Source organism: Pleurodeles waltl, chromosome 11 (assembly GCF_031143425.1).
Source record: "Pleurodeles waltl isolate 20211129_DDA chromosome 11, aPleWal1.hap1.20221129, whole genome shotgun sequence".
Lineage (NCBI taxonomy): Eukaryota > Metazoa > Chordata > Amphibia > Caudata > Salamandridae > Pleurodeles > Pleurodeles waltl.
The window spans coordinates 700323368-700346564 of record NC_090450.1 but is presented as its reverse complement, the minus strand read 5'-3'; the positions used below and the strand labels follow the sequence as shown (position 1 = coordinate 700346564).

Here is a 23197-nt window from a genome sequence, read left to right as displayed (position 1 = left end):
GGCGTCGGGTTCTTAGAAGCAGGCAGTCGCGGTCAGGGGGAGCCTTTGGACTCCCTCTGCAGACGTCGCTGGGGGGGCTCAAGGGAGTCAACTCTGGCTACTCACAGGGTCGCAGTCGCCGGGGAGTCCTCCCTGTAGTGTTGTTTCTCCGCAGGTCGAGTCGGGGTGTCGGGTGCAGAGTGCAAAGTCTCACGCTTCCGGCGGGAAACGTGTTGTCTTTAAAAGTTGCTTCTTTGTTGCAAAGATGTTTCTTCTTTGGAGCAGAGCCGCTGTCCTCGGGAGTTCTTGGTCCTTTTAGATGCAGGGTAGTCCTCTGAGGCTTCAGAGGTCGCTGGACCCTGTGGAACGCGTCGCTGTTGCAGTTTTTCTTGAAGTGGGGAGACAGGCCGGTAGGGCTGGGGCCAAAGCAGTTGGTGTCTCCGTCTTCTCTGCAGGGCTTTCAGGTCAGCAGTCCTTCTTCGTCTTAGGTTGCAGGAATCTATCTTGCAAGGTTCTGGGAGCCCCTAAATACTCAATTTAGGGGGGTGTTTAGGTCTGGGGGGTTAGTAGCCAATGGCTACTAGCCCTGAGGGTGGCTACACCCTCTTTGTGCCTCCTCCCTGAGGGGAGGGGGGCACATCCCTAATCCTATTGGGGGAATCCTCCATCTGAAAGATGGAGGATTTCTAAAAGTCAGAGTCATCTCAGCTTAGGGGCTGTCCTGACTGGCCAGTGACTCCTCCTTGTTTTTCTCATTATCTCCTCCGGCCTTGCCGCCAAAAGTGGGGCCGTGGCCGGAGGGGGCGGGCATCTCCACTAGCTGGAGTGCCCTGGGGCGCTGTAACAAAGGGGGTGAGCCTTTGAGGCTCACCGCCAGGTGTTACAGTTCCTGCAGGGGGAGGTGAGAAGCACCTCCACCCAGTACAGGCTTTGTTACTAGCCACAGAGTGACAAAGGCACTCTCCCCATGTGACCAGCAACATGTCTGGTGTGCGGCAGGCTGGTAAAACTAATCTCTAAGATGCCATCTGGGGTGTATTTCACAATAAAATGTACACTGGCATCAGTGTGCATTTATTGTGCTGAGAAGTTTGATACCAAACTTCCCAGTTTTCATTGTAGGCATTATGGTGCTGTGGAGTTCGTGTATGACAGACTCCCAGACCATATACTCTTATGGCTACCCTGCACTTACAATGTCTAAGGTTTTGCTTAGACACTGTAGGGGCATAGTGCTCATGCACCTATGCCCTCACCTATGGTATAGTGCACCCTGCCTTAGGGCTGTAAGGCCTGCTAGAGGGGTGACTTATCTATGCCATAGGCAGTGTGAGGTTGGCATGGCACCCTGAGGGGAGTGCCATGTCGACTTAGTCGTTTTCTCCCCACCAGCACACACAAGCTAGCAAGCAGTGTGTCTGTGCTGAGTGAGGGGTCCCCAGGGTGGCATAAGACATGCTGCAGCCCTTAGAGACCTTCCCTGGCATCAGGGCCCCGGGTACCAGGGACTTACCTGGATGCCAGGGTGTGCCAATTGTGGAAACAAAAGTACAGTTTTAGGGAAAGAACCCTGGTGCTGGGGCCTGGTTATCAGGCCTCAGCACACTTTCAAATCATAACTTGGCATCAGCAAAGGCAAAAGGTCAGGGGGTAACCATGCCAAGGAGGCATTTCCTTACAGTCGGGTATTCATATAGTTTAGGCATTGTGAGGGGCTTTTAGGGGGCAAGAATGGATGGTGTTTAGGGTTTGTGAGGCTTCAGCGATAGGTAGTGTTTAGGAGTGTTGAGAGGTCAGTAAATTAAAAGCATCCAAAGTGCTTGGCAATGTAAAATACATAAGTCCAAAGTAATGTCCCCTGAGATGAACCACTTATATTAATAACTCCAACATTGTATTTACACCGTAAAAATAAGCAAAGGCCAGTTTTGAGAAAAATACATTATATAAATTAATTTCTATGAAATGGTAAATGCCGTTCTTCCTGGAAATTTCTACTAAACGTCTGATTTCTTAAATGTTTTACCTGATGATTACAAGTACTTTGAATATTGTTTAATTATAGTCAATATTTGACTCAACAGAGTGGCAAAGCTCTGTCTTTAAGATTAAGAAGATGTGGTCTTCTTATATAACCAATATTTTCAGTGTTTGATCATGGATCAATATCTGTATAAGGGGAGAAGAACATAATGATGGGATGTGAAAGGGCTGACCATAGGTATAAGTCTTACCCCAAGAGATGAAAGTTTAAGAGGTTTTGCATGTTCATCCATTCAGAGTGCAGCCAATGAGGTAAAGTGTGAAGAAAAGTGACAAGGACCTTACTGTGGTAGGTGATGTCCTGCTACAGGAGAATACTGAGCATGCACAAATCTGCTCTTATTTATATTATAGGAGCTGAAAGTCTCATCCTAATACTCCAATGTCAAGGGTTACCTCCTAATTACATCTAGACCAGTGAACAGTAATTTTCTTGATATGCTGCAGGAGTTGGGGGACTCCATGGGATTTCACATTGATAAGTCAGAGGACTGTAATATATTACCCTCGGAGAGCTAGAGTGCCCGTTTCCGTGACATGAGTGGTCTATTTCTCATCATAATTGGGAAAATTAGAAATCTGTCTGATTGTACAGTAGGAGGTGCGTGCACGGTTCTTGATAAGTGTGAGTTCATAAGCCTTTCCCCCCCATTGCATTATCTGACGTGAGAGGTGTCTTGAGGAGACAGGCCCTGAATTGACTATGATAGCAAGGGCCTGCCCATTATTATACTCAGTGGAGTCTGTCCATGATTATAGATTTCTGTTGATGAATTGTTGGTCAATGATTAGACTGTGGGAGGGGAGACGTTCTTGTTTTGACCATGTTTACACTATGGGAACACAGAAGACCCTCCCTAACTCTACTGTAAGTGAATGAGTTTCACTTTAATAGAGTGTGAGATTTTAGAAGTTTATCTGATTATATTGTGGTTCACAATTGGTCTGACCCTGATAAACTTGAGCTGAAAGGTCTGGCCCTGGTTATCAGGTGGTTGATTTCTGATAACACTGTCAGAGGCCAGAATTCAAATTACAAAATGTGACTGCACAAATAATGTGCATTCTCACTAAAGAGTATGAACTCTCAAGGACTTTTTTGTCCTATTTGGAAACGTACTACAAATTGAAGATGCACTGCATATAAGAAAATATTCTTTCACACATGAACATAGGGGAATATTTCTGCTCACAGTAGGAGAAGGAAGTGATGTCACTCACACAGAAGAGAAAAGAGTGTTCACACTGACAGAAATCAAAAGACAATACTCTTACAAAGAGACATACTCTTACTGTCATGGAGTAGATAAATGTACTCCTTCTTGTGCAGTGCTCTCAATCAGTGGTATCAAAACACTTACATCCCTCATCCAGAGAAGAGTGACATTTGACCACTAATACATCACTGAGTCTAATGTTTTAAGTAACAGAGGACACACAGGCCTAGATGTGCACAAACCTACTTGTAGGATCCCCTTGCTATGCTCATTGGTTTAGATTACATAAAGTACAGGGAAGTAACATCTGACAACAGTGTAACTTGGTTTTCCAAATTTTTGGTAGGCATTTTGACACAAGGCTGCAGTGAACAAGGGAGGGTCTAATACTGGCACACTTTGACATCAATATATTGAGATACAGTCATGGTACTGCTGCACCCAATTCGAGTGCTTGGAAGACAGTCCAGTGTGTGAAAAGAAGTGAGAATTGGATGTAAGAGTACAGGTCAGAATGTTGAGTAGAAAAAGGTTTATTCATGCAAAAGTATTGTGGCCAAAATATTGACAACCTTGATATTGTGAAGGTTAGTGTCTTTAGGTATAGATTTAATATGCTTAATTTTACTTCTACATCCTTTGAGAATATATATATGTTTGTAGCGTTTGTGGTGAAAGATCCACACGCCCTGTATACTTCTGCAATCTAATGTTGAGATCAGATGTTTGCAAGTTGGTTTTCTTTGAAGAAATGTTTCAAGTTACATTGATAGTGACTTCTCCTTTGGCTGGTAATGCACATGGGCACTGCCTCCATTATTAGATTGTTTTTCCCCCCATTGAGTTTGGACATGTACTAACCGGGCTCCATATTCTACACCCAATAGCACCTTCTGCCGGGCTTCTTCAACTATCCCTCTCTGGTTGCTTTGAGACAATTTTCACACAATCACACTTCATCTCTCCTGACGTTCAGCCAACACCCACAAGAATCTCAACGCCTTCAGCCGTGGCCTTGACCCCTTCTCCACCTCCTGCCCCTCATTACGGCTACTTTCTGGTCAACAGTGCTGGGTCAGTGATGAAAAGGACACCTTTCCGGTACTGCCCCCGGTGTTAATCCAAATTCCCCTGGACTGACGACCACCAGGTCTGTAATTTCTAATTCTTCACCAAGCATGTCAAGACCACGTGCCAGGTCTGCCTTTCCTTATGGTAGCCGAAAGCCCTTTCGACTGATGCAAGTAAAGGTAGCTCCACTGGAGGATGCAGAAACGAGACAACAGCCCCAACATCTTTTGTGAACATGACATCAAGGAACAGGAGGAAGCCAGTTCCTCTGGAACAGAACTACTTCAATCCATTTCGGAGGAAAGCTCACAGACTGAATCCGACTGTGAGGAGAGCCCAGATCTGAAGACTAACACTGTGAGTATGGCTATCCAGTTGCTACCAGTGGCTGCACAAGCACCACATACTCTGGCAGAGGTCCGCGCACACAGGGTCTGGCATCAAGCCTAGAGACTGAACAGTACCCTGCTGGCACACCACTGCTTTCTCGCACCGAAAGGCACTCCAGAGCCTCTATGGGAGCTGAAGTTCACAACAGCACCAAAACTGTAGATGCCGAAACCACCTTCGACGACAAAACCTCACTTGGGACCAAAAAGCCACTCTACAGCAAGCACCAAAGAGTTGGAGCAACCCTTTCTCAAGCGTATACAGGATTAGCTTGATGCTCAGCAAATAAGGCTTTTTATACACCCGCAGATGGGAAGAATTACTACTAAGCCCCCAACAAAGCGTCAGGACACTTTGCCAAAGAAGCTCAAGCTGCCCTTCGAGATGCAGATTGCCCTGAACCCACATCTCCTCCAGTGCACAAAATGCACAAGGAGATGAGCATTAATCATATCCCCACTCCTCCTCCTCTTATGCCTCCTCCTCCTCCACCCTTGCTGCTACTACTATTAGTACCACTCCCTCTAGCTTCACCACAGAGGTCACAACACTCTTCAGATGGGGGAGGGGAGCACAGCCCTTTGTACCCTGTGAGCCTTACGATGCTCCCTATCACTTGGAACAAGGGTGTAACATGGTAATGATCCCCCAGCGACACAGTCCCTGGCCTCTATCCGGTGAAACCCTTCAAGCCTAATGATACTTTGTCCTATCTTGAGGTCATCCACAGAGCAGCTGCTTTTCACAAAGTGACATCCATGTTGTCAAGGAAGATAATGACTGCCTGGTTGACAAACTCTCCAAAGCACAGTGAACCCTCCAATTCCTTCCCATGCTAACAGGAATGCTGAAGACTGAGCCTGAGGCATTCCAGGAGCTGGTCAAAGCACAGGTTGCCATGCCAAAGGTAGACGACAAACTATAAACCCCTGCACAATGATCTGCCTTACATCCTCAGGCATGTTCCACCTGAGTTCGTAGTGGTTCACATGGTTTTCAAGTGCTCAAATGCCCAAGCTGCAGGGGACTCTCCAGTTCCAGGTAAGGAGGGCAAAAAGATCAACACAGTGGCAAAAGTGTTGCAGTGCAATACGCCACACACTGGTGCATTGCCAACTCGGTGGGCCTCCTTGCCAAGTTCAACAGGGCATATGGAGACCATTCCAAAGCAATACACTGTGGTTAGGAGCTTCTTGTGAAAGCTATCTCTAATACCACAATCTGCTGCGTTCTTGACACAGCCAACACTGCAGGCAGAGTTGTTAACACCAACATCTGGGCCCGTGTTTCTGGCTTCAAGCTAGATGCCCAACAACATCTGTTAAACCTGCTGTTCGACAGTGAACATCTTTTCAGGCCGCAGGACACGGATACAGCCACAGTGATGGGTACCCTTCAGGCCTGCACTATGAGTGCCCTTTTCGTAGGTCTCCATACAGGGTAGGTAGTAAAACTACATCCCTTGAATCTCCTGCATCCTACTTAAGGCAGCAGCAGTACCACCGGTAGTCCGCACTTGGGTACTCACGGAGTGGTTGCAAGGGCAATAATACCAAAGGCAGAACCACAAAAAGCCCAACTAGAGGAGCCACCTCCACCAAGCAGGGACTCCTTCCCCGATCACGCTCCACCTGTTGGGAGAAGGTTTCAAGAGTTTCTTTCATGAAGGAAGAGCTCACTTCCAACCATTGGGTACTTTCCATCATGGTTATTGCTGGAAGTCACGGCAATCCCACCAAACATCTTAACACACACAAACACAACACCAGCACTGTCTTCAAGAAGAGGTTCAGGCACTTATTCACAAGGGAACAATTGAACCAGTGGCATTGCAACACTGAGGCTGGAAGTCTACTCCCTGTATTTTCTCATCCCAAAGAAGTACTGAAAAAAAAAGGCCAGTTCTCGATCTCAGGCCCCTCTCAGAACACTTTCATATGGTCACTTTGCAGGATGTAATCCCTCTTCTTTAGCAAGGTCACTTTATGACCACGCTCAATCTAAATGATGGCCACTTTCATATATCAAGCTACCCTGCTCATCTCCGCTTCCTAGGATTCATAGTACTTAGCATTATCAATTCAAAGTGTTTCAGTTCGCGTTCTCCACTGTCCCCTCAGTGTTCACAGAAAGCCCCATGTATTCCCATACTTAGACGATTGGCAAATCATAAGTGCAACCAAGCAGCACTGCCTTGCACATACTCAGACAGCTATTTCCCTCCTTCACAAACTGAGCTTCACAATAAACTCTGTCAAGTCCCACCTGCAGTCTCTGCAGTTTCAGCCCTTTCAGAAGCCATTCTAAACACAGTTACAGGCAAAGCTTACCCCATTCAAGCACAGGTGCAGGCCTTCCAGCAGCTCCTGCCTCTTTTTAGCCAAATTGACAAGTGACAGTTGAGATAGTTATGGTGTCATCTAGGTATGATGGCCTCATGCATAGCCATTGTTACCCACACCTGACTACAATGGAGCCTGCTCCAGCACTGACACAGTCACCGCCAATAGTCACAAACAGACATTCACTAGGAGGATCAATAGTTGATACGAGCCAGCACCCATCGCTCTCTGCAGTGATGAAACAGCAACAACCTGTGACCCTATTCTGCAGGTGACGATCAGCATAGACAAATCACCCTCTGAACAGTGTATCTTCACCGTCTGACAGTCCAAAGCATGTGGTTGCCACAAGCAGCGGGTCCTCCACATCAGCTACCTCAAACTAGTAGCCATCTAGCTTGCGCTCAAGGCATTCCTGTAGCAAATCCATCACAAAGTAGTACTCATTAAAACAGACAACATTGCCGCCACGTACTACCTCTAAAAACAAGACAGCATTCATTCACCACAACTGTCAGCGCTAGCACCAATCATTTAGCATTGGGCTAGCCACCATTGAATACACTTCTAGGAGGAGTAAATTCGGGAAGTGGACAAACATTTTATAGACCTGCTCAGCAGGATGTTGCAACAAGTCCACGAGTGGGAACTCCACCGGCAAGTCCTACTCCCATACTTCCACTGATGGGGGTACCCGAGATCAACATGTTTGTTACAGCCCAAAACGCAAAATGCAAAAGCTTTGCCTTGAGGTTTCCACAGTCCATGGGCAATGCACTGTGGATGAACTTGGCATGGGATATTTGCCTACGTTTTTCTGCCTCTCTCATGTAATCCGGAAGCTACGGCACACCTCCCTCACTCTCATCCTAGTGGCTTCCCCTTGGACCAGGCAACAGTGGTTCTCCACCCGGTCGAAATGCCAATGGTTCCCCGCGAGAAGCTCTCATTGAAGCCAGACCTTCTCACACAGAAGCACGGCAAAATCCCAGACACCTCAATCTAGCAATATGGCTCCTGAGGTCCTAGAATTTGGCTACCTCAGCCTCTCTCAAGAGTGCATGGCCATCCCCAAAGAAGTGTGCAGACCCACTACATGGGTCTGATATGCTGCCAAGTGGAAAGGATTTGTCCACTACTGCATTCCTAAACAGATTGCCTGACTTAAGCCTCCAGTAAAGGTCATCATCTGTTACCTTCTTAACTTAACAAAAATTGAGTCTCGCCTACACATCCATACACCTGCACCTAGCCACTATATCTGCCTACATGCAGCACAGGGAACACACTTCATTATCTTAAATCCCTTGAGTCAAGGCCTTCATGGAGGATCTAAAATGTGTTATACTTCCTAGAGTACACCCTGCTCCACTTTGGAACCTTATTGTCATCCTAACCAGACTCACAGGCCCTCCTTTTGAACTTTTATATTAATGCACCTTACAGTTCCACTTCTGGAAGGTGGCGTTCCTTGTTGCTTTAACATCCTTAAGATGTGTTAGTGAGTCATAAGCCCGCACTCTGGTGAAGGCTTTTTTTTAGGTTTGCAAAAATAGGATTGTCTTTAGAACAATCCCAAAATTGCTTCTAAAAGTGGTATCTCCATTCCAGCTCAGTCAAACCATTGGCCTTCCAGTGTTCTTCCCTCAACCATACTCTGTAGCAGAGAGGGCCCTTTACACTCTTGATGTTAAGTGTGCCCTCATATACTGCATTAATAGAACAGAGCCTTTTCAAGAAACTCAGCAGTTAATTGTTGCATTTGCCAAACCGCACAAAGGTTCTGCCCTTATGAAGGCAGGCATTACTTGTTGGCTTGCCAAATGCACACAGGGTTGCTATATTAAACCGAAAAGAAATCTCCAGCCCCACCCAGGCCTCATTCGACTCACAAAAAAGGAACCTCTGTGGCATTCTTAGGTACCATATCCAGTGCTGACTTCTGTAGAGCAGCTACCTGGTGCACTCCACACACTTTCTCTAAACATTACTGTGTGCCTGTCTTAGAACGGCAACAAGCACAAGTTAACTAGGCTGTCTTAAGGATTCTTTTTCATTCTTCTGCAACATTCTCTAGCTAACCACTGCTTATGGGAGAACTGTTTTACAGTTGGTGCAGAGCATGTGTATCTACAGCCACACATGCTACAAACAGAATATGTCTCCTACTTTGTAAGCATCTGTTTGTGGCATGTAGTAATATAGATTCACATACGCCCACCCGCCTTCCCAAAAGCCATTGGTTGTTGCAGATGTGCGCTCGAATATCTCACTTCTAAGTTTCTTATCTTTTGCATGGTCACTATTGTAGGAGTCTGGCTCAGTATTTGGTGTACACCTATAGGTGAAGCACCCTGTACTGAGTCTAGGTAACCCTTAGTAATAGTGTTAGTGGTTCCAAACAACCAAAGGGTAGCCATGTAGAGCAGCTAAGGCTTATCCGAGAGAGCTTAAAGCAATTGCAAATGCCACAACAGTCAGTCAGTAATGCTCACACAACAAAGAACATTAGAAAAATAATGTATTATTTCTTAAAACACAGGCACTAAACTAACTTTGGTATATCTCCTACCCTGATATATATATATATATATATGCATATATATATATATCTATATAGTTAGAAACAGGTAAGTAAAGGCATAAAATAACATGGGCCCCAATGGGTGGGCCAAACCATATACTAAAAGAAATGGGATGAGAAAGTCACAACTAACCAAGACAGACACTCAAGGATCTTCAGGACTGGGGAAGTACTAAAACACCAGAGATAAGTAACTAGGTTTCCCCAGGCACCTGTGTGCAGAGATGTTACCCCGGGCCGAGTGTTCATAGGATAACATGGGGAAGTCGTGGTTAGAGTTTTCGTGTTCCAGGACCCTTCCTTTAGGACCCAGAGAAAACCTACTGGGACAAGGAAGGTTTGGGAATGCCCCCCCCTTGGATACCCAGAAAAGTGGGGTACCTACACCAGGGAGCCCAGGACATAGGGGTGAAGTTGTGTTGGAACCTCTGTTGAAGTCAACTGCTACAGTGACCCTTGGACCAGGTCGGTGGAACCCAGGCACTGATTCCGGACGAGGAGTAACTGTGGAGACCGGGGTCAGAGTCCAAGCCACCCGGAGTCGCCTGGGGGTGCAAGAGGGCAATGCCGACCCTTCTCGTGGATACTTCACTCTAGGGCGGAGCACTTGAAGATGCTGCGGTGGAGTCTAGGCAGTACTGAGGAATCTCAGTAGTCTTTCACGAGCTGCCCCACACTGGTTGTCATATTTCATGAGGGTCAGTTGTAGGCAGGACCACCAACAAGTCTTGGCAGATGCAAATGGAATGGTGCAACAAGAGTTTGCGGAGTGGGGAGCAGCACAGGTAAGTCAGGGCCAGCTCTCAGCAAGAAGGAGAGCCAACCGGAATGGATGGCAACCCCAGGAGGACCCTCTGGCAGTAGACATTAGGAGTCGCAAGAAGACCTCAACAGCACAAAGAAGATGGATGCTCATGTTGCAGGAGTTGCTGGGAGGACGTCAGTCTTGGGGCTGTGTGATGCTTGAAGCTGGGGCTTTTTGGAGATGGGAGGTCTCTGGACTGAAGAGCCAACAAGCCTTGGCAATGACAAACAGGCTCGGTGCACAGGGATTACGTTTGAGCAGCTCCAATGAGGGACCACAGTCTACCCAGTTGCAAAGAAGGTCAGACCTCGGGAGAGCCACTGAACTTTCACCTGTGTTGCAGAGCCTTGAAGAGTATGTGGGACAGAAGGAGGACCACAAACTGGTCATCATCGTTGAGGTAGCTGCGAATGCAGGGGAGTGACTCATTCACTCCAAGGGAGATTCTTTTTTTTTTCTTTCTTAATTCTGGCAGAGTCCTTGTGACTCTGGAAGATGCACGGCCACGGAAGCTGCATAGTCCTTGCAATACCCAGGGACAAAGTTGTAGTAGGCGCCTTCCTACCAGTCTTGTCTTGTCTTGGGTCCCATTGAAGTCCTGCAGCAGAATCAAGTGTCCAGCAGCAGAAATGTCTTGGAGAATAATCTTGTAGAGAAATCTAGGTTCCCACCCTCAAGGGATTCCGGGGAGGCGGTGGGGTTGTGGGGTAAGGGTGGAGTGGAGTGTTCATCTTATTTCCAAAATGGCAGAATCAAGTGGCCACCTGGAAGAGCTCTGGACACCTCCCCAGGGGAGGAGCTGGACAAAGGGGGTGGTCACTCCCCTGTCTGTCCTTTGTGTGGTTTTGTGCCAGGGCGGGAGCCAGGGACTCCTGAACTGGAGTAAACTGGTTTATGGAAGGAGGGCACCAAAATTGCTTTTCAAAGCAGTCTGGTCGCATTCAGGAGCAGCACCCACCCCAGCCGAGAGATACCTATTTCTAAAGAAGAGGTGGTGACACCTCTCCTCTACAGGAAATTTCTTTGTTCTGCCTTCCCCTGCCCGAGTTAAGCTCAGCAGCAGGAGGGAAGATTATGTCTGGGGTTGGCGGCAGCACTGGTTTGCATGCAGACCCTGCAAGGCTGCACAGGAAGACACAAGAGGACATCTAAGGAACCCCCACAGTACATGATATCATGCAACTAACACTGGGATCACTGTAGGTGCATGATTCCAACATGTTTGATACCAAACATGACTAGGTTTGGTGAAGTTATTATGCAGTTGGACATCTCGCGTTGACCAGTGTCCACTACCTACCTTAAAATGGCTTCTCCACACTTGCAGAGCTCAGAATATGGGTTCTAGGGTTTGTAGGGGTACACTCACACTTAGAACCATGCTGAAGGGTCTACGTTTGGGGTGACTTACAGGGTTAGAGTGCAGCGACTTTGATAGCGAGGTAAACCTTATATCTTGTGACTTGAAAGATTTCTTGGAAGAAAAACATCTTGCAAGTATAGTAAGCATTACCTACTTATTCCTGCATTCACAGTACTCTTGTGGTCTATATTCTGATCATATTTGTTTGCTGATTTTTAAGCTTAATATTCCTGTAGTAAACCAGAGTACTAAAGTCAGGTGACTTTACAGTAGATTATAGTCTTCATGCTTGCCTTTCCATAAGAAAGAGAGATATGAGTGCCTGCAACCAACAGAGACCCCATCGCTCCACATTGGAGGTGGATGTTTGTCTCTGTGCCAAGGAATTGATTGGTTTGTTGCTCACACTCGTTCTCTGTCTCTGGAGAGCTGTGTTTGCACAGTTTATTGGAATTCGTTGTGACCTTTTTTTGTTTTTAATTCTTTGGGCATCTGTCTCACCTGCAGGTTGTTTGATAACGAAAATTCCAACAAGCAAGAGAAGCTGAGGGCCCTTTTCTGCTATTTTGATCAAGTTGTTAATGACAGTAAGTCTTTCAGAACGTATTTCCTCACACCTACTTTACAGGTAGTCAAGAAGCCAAAGAGACCGCTTCTTGCTCCTCAAGAAGGATGTTATCGATCATTGTACGTTCCATACCTCGATTTGGACTGGAGTGATTTAAGTCTGTGCACTCTATAGTGAACTGCATACACCCTCTTCCCACGTATGCAGATATATTCTAAGAGTCCTCTAGAAATTGTAGACCGACGTTGAGATTTCATCTATAATTTAATGTTTTGAGTTTAAAGCTGTGTTTTTTCTAATCAGGGGACCATTATACACTTTCCGTCACCTTCATACTGGAAAGGTCTGGGTACCTAACTACTGGTGTGTGTGAGAGCTATTATTACAGCTAATATAAATAACTATACAGTCTCAAACAAAAGCACAAATTCTGGTAGCCCTCATAAATGTAAAATCCAACTGGCCAGAAAACTTTCAACAGACCTACAACCCCCAAAGCAAGGTAATGTGTTCCATGGTGTTTTTTCAAAACTAATATCCTCATAAGTGTTGAAATAACGATCCAAGTTGATTTAAACATCTGGATGGAATACAATGTACTAATAAGAAGCGAACTCTTCAGCTGAGCAAGCTGGTTCGGGGACCGATAAAACTGCGCATGTTAATTCTGAATTGCTGATATCCTGCAGGGGCATTTCTATTTCCTCCCCATTCCAACCTTTTTACTTTTCTTTCCCAAACGTAACCAGAGGATAATCATTAAGGCTGGTTCAACAAATGTCATTAGAAAAATCTAGTCCTGACCACCGGACTGCTGTCTAGATTAGAGTAAAGTAGCGTCAACCACAATCTTCCCGGAACTAGAATGAAATCTAACTGGATTTCTTCAGGAGTAACAGATTTCTGAGAAACATAGTAACATAAAATATCAAAGATGATGAAGATAACTCGGATCAGGATATGTCTGAAAGTGCCTAAAAACTTAAGAGGTGTCTGACTTGCATAAGGAGATAAAGGTTCATAGACAATAAAATTTACCCCTTCAGATTAGGTTTCCACATTGGACACACAGACGCAATGTACTTCAGACACTTCAGACTTCCAAGTTATTTGCAAGAAGGAGGAAGAGTTGGTCATATGATTTAAAGTTGAAACAACGACATCAAAATAGGGCCAAGCAATGCCACACCGTGAGCCCATAGTACTAAAACCAACTAAATAGCTCCCCTTTATAGAACAGAATCATAAGGCTGCAAAACTGAATGTAGTCTTTGTTGCATCGGCCAGCACAAGAACATTCAAACTGGTGTCCTCTTCAGACCAAGAAGAGGCTGATCTGATGAGAAAAGGGATTGAAGCTGCAGCATTCAGTTCATGCGAATTCATAACTGTAAAGTGTTTCTGACAGATAACAGTGAGAGGACACTGATAAGTTTACAGCATGTATTGCTGGAGCAACTCTAATGCTATACAGATGCCATTGCACAGCCAGGCAAAGTGATTGATAGCACCAGTATCAACGCTTCTCTGGCTGCCACAGGTTCAGCGTGGAGCCACCTAACCACAGGAATAATACTTAGATGGAACTCTCTTACTAATGTTGATGTGGATAGTAAAGGTAAAAGGTTCAGTTTTCAAATAAGGGAAGTAACTCCAGGACCCTTACGTTTAGATTGACAGCATTCCCAATTAACACACAAATCAAAGTAATCGACCTTTGATTTGACACTTCTAATTGACTATGCAAATATTGTTTCTAAATGGCTCTTGAGCTATTCATTGTTGCTACAATACTCCTTACCATCAAGCAAGACCTCAAATGGTTACAGATGATTACATTTGGTGTTGTGATACATTTTTCGATTATTCCTTCTGTTACCTAATGCTGTTGTTCAGGCACAAATTATACTGGAGAAGAGTTAATTAAAACAACCTGTTTTTTTGACAGGCACAAGTTCGTTTTAGGCTCAACTTCACAGAACCTTTGCTGCTATTTAAGTAAGAGGAGTGTATCATCTTTATTCCAGTCCCCTGCTGTGGGTAAACAAAGTCCTCACTAGCTGAGAGTGCTGCATAAATTCTGCAAAGCAAAGACAGGAACTGTAAGATAGTATTATTTTTGGTGGAGAGCGTTCACGGTGTAAGCAATCACTAATTACGTTCTCCGCTAAGATATCTGTTTTGTGGCAGATTACACAATCAAAGGCTCAGTAAACCTAGCCATGTAGCCAAGAGACACACTAGAACTGGTTACAGGTTAACAAATAAATTGCTCTAAAATCGAACGGTTCGTATCCAGTGACGACCTGGCGAAAGTTTTTATCTTGCCACCACCAAGTTGATCAAAAGCAAGAATTGTGTAATGCAACCAAGACATTATCATAGGATGAAAAATGGTCACATATAGATAAAACGAGATCATATACATACATATACATAACACAGTGAGGGCTGTTTGTGAATAAGTGAGAATAGATACCAGACAGAAGGCTAGAATGGCCAGCATTTATATAAAATGATGTCTCAGCCCCTCCATCAGCTGACCATTGGCTTTTATCAGTGCAAACTATTTTTCAATAGAAACGCTTTTAAGGATTAGCAAGACTGGAACTATCGGTGGCTCAAAGAAAATTAAGATAATACCGATGGAGAAAGGTGACTCTGTAAGAAAGTTTTAATTAGTAGAAGGTGAAAATAACTAATTTTATGAATGTATAAACTGGAAAACGATTGTTGAAAGAGACCAAAGGGAAAATATAATTGTACACATCTTGACTGCCACAAGCAATCGTCTGTATTTACACTTGCTGTAACCAATCCACGAATGGATCAGATTGAAAATAAGTGGGAGCACTCATGTGTAACTCATAAGTAGGCTCATACTCTTAAAACACCAATCATTGCACGTAGGGGTTTTACCGTGGACGGCAAATTTAAACAGCAAACTTAATTAGTGTAAGAAGTTAATTAATATGCACTAACATGCTGTAATATGAGGCTGGGAAGCCCTAATAACTGCAGAGCGTCTCTTTAAACTGAGCTTGTAAAGTAACAACAAATCCTAATTAATACAATCAATGCATGTAATAGGTTTGATAAGAGTAGGAAAACTTGCTCAAAAAGAAAGATTCCGCCCAAGCCGATACTAACAGAATGGGAACCAACTTAAGGCTAAAGCCACTAAAGAAATGACTTATAGGTGTATGAGATAGTACCAAAAAACCCTAGTCATGCCAGTGCAGAAAGTAAATTAGGCAAACACCATTCAACTAAACCTATTTTGGTACACATGCTTCTTCCTTCACAGCACAACCATTGACGCACACCCTCATGACAGTCTCCATTCCATTTCTCACAAGAGCAAACACATACGGATTCATACCAGCAGCCAAAAAACATGCTCACGTGTTGTACTACACTTGGCAGGAATACACATTCTCTTGGAAAGGTTTGTAGCATGTGTTATGGTACTCATCTAGCTAGAAGTGTAGAGGAGGCGATTGACGGAATTGAGGAAAAAACAGCAACATTTATGTGGGCTCTCTAAAAGAATAAGATACAGCACAGATCAGGAGGGCTATTATTACACAGAGACCTCAAACTCAGGACCAATAATATGGGATTCTAAACGAAACAAAGACATATCTTATAGTTTTCCCTGACTGCTGTACTCCAATCCGGGAAAGTCTGTGGTATTTTCCACACAAGAGTTATACAATAACCTTAGACCATCATGTTTGGTTTCTGTGTTTTGGAGGTGTGTAAGGTTGAGTTGGTCTTTCTGGGCTCGATTTCGATTTTGAGAGCACTAGGTTACACCTGTCATGGATGAGTGATGGCTTTCTGCGCAGTATGACTGATTACTGCTGATTTGGCCTTCATCGACCAACCCCTTACCTACTGTGGTGTTACTTATTTTGCTTGCCATGGACTGAAGAAAGGCTAAGTCATCTGTGTAGCTTGAAGCCTCTAGATTACATATCAACATATGGAGTGTGAACTCAAGCCATTGTGCTCTCTTAAGGTAATGGTTATGTCTTTTGATTTCCATCTAACCTGTTTTTAGTGTCCTCCGGTGGCTACTTTACAGAATCTATCTTCCCATACCAATATTTCTCTGTGCTACTTACTATCCAGGCCTTTACTTTAACATAGCATCTTTTTCTAGTTCTAGATTGGTGGAGAATGGTGCAGTAAGTGCTGTTTTTAAACTTAATGTTCATATTTGACCTTTGTGTAGTCCAGCCACTCGTCAAGTATTAGTCACTTAATCACTTTAACATTTGATTGTACAGTAGCGTAACCCTGTAATCATACTTAAATTTATATTACTAATTCTACAAACCTTTCAGAAACCCCAGTTTACAAAAGTCTCTCCATTCTACTCGACCGTAACATTTGATTATGTTGAAGGAAATTGTCTCTGTGGGTGCCTGCATGGTATATGTTTCTTCCATGCTAGGGCAAGATGACTTTCTGCTTGAGTATTATTATTGTTTTCATTGTGGCGCACATTGGAGTTGGCACAACCAGGTTGTTTAGTAGCACATAGTGGAGTTCTTTAGTCATAACCTCATAACCTTTGCAGTCCTTTAATTCCTAGTGCCATTTGCTAGAGGTCTGTAGGCTTTTCCCAACTGATTTACCTGTAACTAAGAAGCCAACAAATCATCCTTCCACAGAAGGTGAGTAACCTCAAACCAATCACATACTATTCCTTAATCTTGACCACATATTCCTCTCCAAACACCAGTGGCCCCACTCATGATGAGTGGATTGCAGAGTCACTATTCAGGACCAAGTTAATATCTGCTAATCAGACCAGCTGGTGTTCTTCATGACATGAGCGAGCCAATCCAGTTGCACCTGAGTCTGTCATGGTGCACCAACACCTCATGTTTGCTGTCCTGTCTTCATATGAAAGACCTGGTAATTATATGATTTGAGTGATTTACGACAAACAAAATGACTCTCTGTTCTTTTCACCTTTAACTGAATTAATTCAGTTCTTGTAGTACATTGTGGAGTGACGCAACAACCTACAGAACACTTCAGATAGAATACGTAACACACATCCAGTTTAGCACAGATAAGCATTGTAAAAGTCTAGTTATGTTCTCGACTCCAAAAAGGCTTGATCCAGGACACGGGGGACAGAACTCTGCTCAAGCATCTCTAACACAGTACAGACATGCCTTGTAGTTGGGCATCAACATGCTGCCATCATTGTTTTCCACCACAAACCAACACACATGAACACATCCCACACGTATACTAGACCAAACATATTATACACATCCAACACTGCACAGAAATGCCTTATAGGTGTAAGTATGACATACACTGCCTACCCGATACTTCACACATCACCTAATCAACAGAACATGCTCCACCCAATGAACTCTGTCCAGACAGGCCAGTAGATGGATATAATGGTTCCCTCGTACCACCTCTGACACTGAGATAACAGCACAAAATGACTGGACCCATGTAAGTTGAAAATGTGCTTGTTGTCCATGTAAGGTTCAAAGAAAGTATGTCTGGTACATTCATTTTAAGGAGACTTGAGTCTGCAGAGTAACCAAGCGTCCACTCTGACCGGGGAGTGGGGAAATGGACTATGTTTAGTGATTGTAAATCGAAATAACCACCCCTTTTGTATTAGACATTTGCCTGTTTACCTTGTACCAGTTAGTTCCAACTTGTGCAGTTCATTGTCATCTTTGTAGGAGGTTCTCCAGCAGACATAAAATATGAGTCTTAACCTCAGTCACTGGGGGAACTAAATGAAACTTTCGTGCAATTACGTCTCGAGGGTTTCTTTTGTGTTTCCATTTTTGCAGTGTAGTTAACTTAAAGTGGAAAAGAGTCATATTTTGTGAATCCGTTATCACGGATTCCACTGGAAGACTTGTTCATACCATCAGGAAATCTTGAAGAGCCTTAAAGGCCCTCACTCTGACTTCACACTATGTTAATTCCCGCCTCTTTCCCACTCTGTACTTATGTTTGGGTCCCTGGTGTTAGCTAGTCCTTATGCTTCCACTCATGTTGTTTTGCAGCTTTTGCGTCCTTCAGAGTTTATTGCAGTTTTGTAGCGTGAACTTGGCCCAAGGGCGTAAGACCACTTTACATATTTGTATTTATTTTCTAATAAATTTTTGCCGTTTCTTTTTTGGCACGGGGAGATTAAGTGATTTTAACAGAATTACAAAAATAAGTGCTCAGGGTGTCACCACTAGACACTCCTCCCCTCCCTTTATTTCTACTAAAAAGGAATGGGAATCTAAACATCTGATGTCTAAATTTATTATTAGCGTGATGTACTTATCTGGCAATGTTAAACTTATGTTTTGTATGTAGTGTAAATAACACCAGGTTGAAGTATCTTCACATCCCAAATTAGAAAGACACACATCACTAAACACGCAAATAGAAAGGATGGACTTATCCAATCAAATTGCAACTCCAGAATGTCTTCCTACAGTAGTTACAATTGCAACAGATGCCTATTCCAACCAGCAACAACAACAATGCATTCTAAGCTGAAGCTCACTACCCCTCACTCCTCTTCACTCACTTACGCCCCAAAGCGCAGTGACATAGGGCAGAAGAGCACAACACTGTTTGTCTCACACAATACCAGAGTCTTGTCTTATAAGTCAATCTACATTCCCATCAATAAAGAGTTTTGGCACCTCAGTAGGGCGGCGTAGCACTGGGTCAATGCAACTTCTTTTCAGATGGTTACATTTGGTGTTGTGATACATTTTTAGATTATTCCTTGTGTTACCAAATGCTGTTGTTCAGGCACAAATTATACTGGAGTTTAGTTAGTTAAAAATACTGTGTTCCTTGACAGGTACAAGTTCGTTTTAGGCTCCTGAGTGCTCAATCTTGATCTTTGAGAGTCATGTTGGGAATTGAATGGGGCTATTGAGTGTGATTCCCCTGAAAAATCCTTCGTTAGGAGCACTCCAGTCCCTGTATCTATGGTAAGCGTAAATAAACAAGTTCTTATAGCTAATACGGTCTCTGTCAAGGTGAAGTCCACATTAAAGAAATATAACTTTTTGGATTTCGCAAGTAAAGATGTCTGGGTAGCTCTCTATTCCCACATAGTTGGGCAGCGATAGTTTCATTTGCCCAGACCTATTTCCAACTCCATAAAATGTGAATGTAAATGTATTTGGCTAAGATTGTGTTTAATTCCTTTAAGAGGCCGGGACAGGCTGGAAAACTGCATTGATTATAAGGGAATGCTGTTATTATAAGAGTCTTTAACACATATGCAATACATTTTCCTGCTGTTAGATTGGAAACATGGGATGTGGCTAAAAAGTATTTTTAAAATGATAAGCATGTGCTGAGATATGACATAACTTAAAAATAAGATGCAATACAAGGCTTAATGCTGGGTTCTCGCCATAGTGACACCTCCTTCTTGGATGGAGGGTACACCTGAATAACCTGTGTCTTGGAGGAACGGACTACAGTAGAAGGAAAAGTGCACTTGAAACATGTAGAAGTGAAACAGTACGTTTTTCTTTTACATAATTATTCAACTTTTTCACTCTAAAGGTACATCAGTCACTAACACAATAACCTTGCAACAAATCCCATTTAATATTGTGGAGTATGATCAAACCCCATTTGTGCTGGGGGATCATGCCTTATAAGGTGCGCTAGCACTTGAGTAGCTATTATCAGGTAGGGTCTTGTGGGCCCGCACAGGGAGGAGAAATCATTGCACCATCGTACCCAGTGAAAAAATTCATATGAAAAGACAGTATCCATAAGCCAACCCAGAGAGAGCAAGGGTGAGACAGTTAAGACAATATCAAGTATGACATTGCGTTAGCCTTTGTGGTAGGGTCGATACTCACTTTTGATCTTGAATCTGTAGAGTTCTGTCCATATCAATCTCAGCTATGCTATTATGAACATTATAAAATGCGCCTCAGCAGTATTCCTCAGGGTTTCCTAATTTCCTCATCTGTCTAGCGCACTAATAATTTGTTCTCCCCCAGGGTGCAACCCGCTTGCAACCTCACGTTTCAATGTTGTACCTTCCTAGGTTGCTCATTTGCAACGTTCTGCTAGCCAGTGCCTGATTTTTAGGACACCATGGGTCTTTCCAGCTCATTCTTTTCTGTCCTCTGGCAAGTATTAGCGCATATCTATAAATCTTGTTGTTGCGGCTTGTGCTTTAAGGCTGGTAAACCCTTCCAACAGGTAATTTTTGGGTGTTGTTCGTACTTGTCGGTCAGTCATTACCGCTATCACCTCTAGCATCTTGTCCCAATAAAGGGAGAGAATCAGGCACGTCCAGACCATACAACTGGGACAACACCATTCACACCTCAGGACATCAGGTTGATTCTTTTGGGTGTGAGGTACTCCCTGTGAAGGAAATAATACTGTATGAATTTAAATTTTGCGTTTTTTAACACATGGGGATGTGCTAATATTTTTGGTCCAACCTTTATCACTAATAGGTGTCCCCAGGTCCAACTCCCAATGTTCTCGAAGCGAATGTAGGGTGGTCTCTACCTCTTCCAGTAACACCCTATATAGTAGTGAAGTTGCATGTCGCCACCCAGAAATCTCACAGATGCACTGCAACACCATGTGGATCGTGGGTTCAGGTGAACCAGGGTACCATTTTTGCTGCATCGCAGCCGTGAGTGCACTGTGTAGTAGAAAGTGTCTCTCTGGGATCTCGTATTGCAGTTACAACATTATTGTGTTTATCCAGACCAACACCACCACAAGGATGTACTCCGTTATAAAGAGGAGGTATGTACTCCTGAAAGCTGTCTGGAGATCACCAGGAATATATCGATGGGCAGTTTAGAGAATGGCATTGCTGCAGTCAGTGGACCTATCATAAGAAAATCTTCAAGCCTGCTTATGACCTGAATTGAAACCTGCATAATGCCACAGAGGAGGACAATACATTTTCATTAGAAGGAGGACTTTGTCTTCTAGCTCTGGTAATATCAAATGAAAGCAGAGTATGCCAAAGACGTATGTTTAGGCGTTCATGAAAGATATGTTCCGGACATTTTCTCTCTATTGACAGGTGAAAAAACTTGTGTATGCTCTTCAACATTTGCCACGAATTGGATATTTCATGCTATAATAGAGAGATGCAAAGGTATGGATGAGGTGGCCACAGCGCCCTGAATGCAGCTATTGATCTTCCCGTATTTAAAAATGCCTCCTCGGTGCATCTGTTTTCTGTGATGGATGCTGGATTCTTCAGCCAAATTCTGGTACACAGAATTTAGCTTCTGAACTCTTACAATATGTCCTTCTTCAGGTCTGTTCAATTACCCCCGGACATTCTGAAAATATTCAGCTAAATCATATTATTCTTAATGGATAACACCAAATAAGGTTTATAACAGTGGACATTCCCCGGTAGTGTGTGATAGTTAACAAATGTCTGTCATTAGTTCCTGTTCTCTGTAATGTTCAGCATCTCAATTATTCTGTTACATGTACAGTATGCTAACACCTCTCACTGATGCTCTATAAAAATTATAGATATCTTCCAATGAGGTAGGAGTTCTTATTTCATTCATGTTTACTCTGCATGCCAGTCAATTACAGGCACTTTCTGAAGCTGAAACATTCCATTTGTTCCCAGGGAATAACTCGAATTTCTAATTAACGTTTGAGAACACAACTTGCTTTGCCACTTTTCATCCTCAAGCCACAGTTACTGACAACAAGTCTTCATCTCCTGGTTGCCTTTCTGATTTTATTGCAGTGCAGTATTGAGATCTTTAGTCCATTGTTCCTGATCTTTGACTAAGCGCTATGAAATCCGTTAGATTCCGTTGTATCAAAAAGCTGTAGTTGAATAAGTTTTGCTCTTATTTAGTCTACAGCGAGATAAGTATTTATGCCTTTAGTACACTCCATGAGTAAAATGTGTTACTGCTGCTGTATGAGGTAATATATAATAGATTAAGTCATGTAAGTTAGCAACTTAGTCTATCGTGGGTACCTTTGCAAAATCTTATTGTTGGGTTCTGCATCTCACCGATCTTTTCCAGTGTGACAGATGACATTAAATAATCTATTCAGAGGATGGGTCTTGTCCTCAAACCCTCTGCAAAGCATATGAACCTCAACGTTCTGTGTTGAAAACAGAAAGTGTCCCTTTCTTGCAACACTGAATTTAAAGTGTTTTAGCTATCAAACAGATGTAATGCCATGCACTGCAGTTCCACAACAAAGGCAATGTTAGCAGTTGAGGGTGTCTGAGCTTGTGTGGAAGGTAGACAAAGAAAGGCAAACAAAAGAGGATGCAGAATCAGGTGATTCTGGGATTCCTGCTTGAGTCACAGAAATACTTTTTTGTAAACATCAGTATGTATATTTTTAAATCTCAAAGGTATTAAACGCACATCCAAATTCTAACACAAATATGGCATATGATAAAACAATAAAATTAAATATATTGCAAAATTAATGGTACAAGTAAGGTGTTAATATTTGAAGAATTCATAAACTTCATAAAATAATTATAGTGATTAAAAGTTTTTTTGTAAACATTAAAAGTACACTTATGTCTAAAATGATTCAAGTCTTCACTGTCTCCTGATTGGTCTGATATATTTTGGTTTTAGTGCGCACAGGGCTGGTGACATTCGAGAGACGCAAGCTGTCTTGTAAACCCAAAAATTGGAGCAAGTAAGTGAGAAGTAATCTACAGAGCTCTTTTACAGCATAACAAATTTAACATCTCTTTTGCCTGGCTTGTGTTTGCCCCATTTACTTCTGCTATGTATCATTAACATTGGTACTGCCTCTTGTACTTC

The 23197-nt window shown here is 43.4% G+C and overlaps 1 protein-coding gene across 3 annotated transcripts in view; it reads left to right on the top strand.

Annotated features, from left to right (window-relative positions):
* The window catches only part of LOC138266004 (poly(ADP-ribose) glycohydrolase-like), a 441110-nt gene that overhangs the window by 214768 nt on the left and 203145 nt on the right, over window positions 1-23197 (top strand). For all 3 annotated transcript variants that reach the window (XM_069214272.1, XM_069214273.1, XM_069214274.1), the window contains 2 exons: window positions 12302-12381; window positions 23006-23069. In XM_069214272.1, coding sequence (XP_069070373.1) covers window positions 12302-12381; window positions 23006-23069 — 144 coding nt within the window. The remainder of the gene's footprint in view (window positions 1-12301; window positions 12382-23005; window positions 23070-23197) is intronic.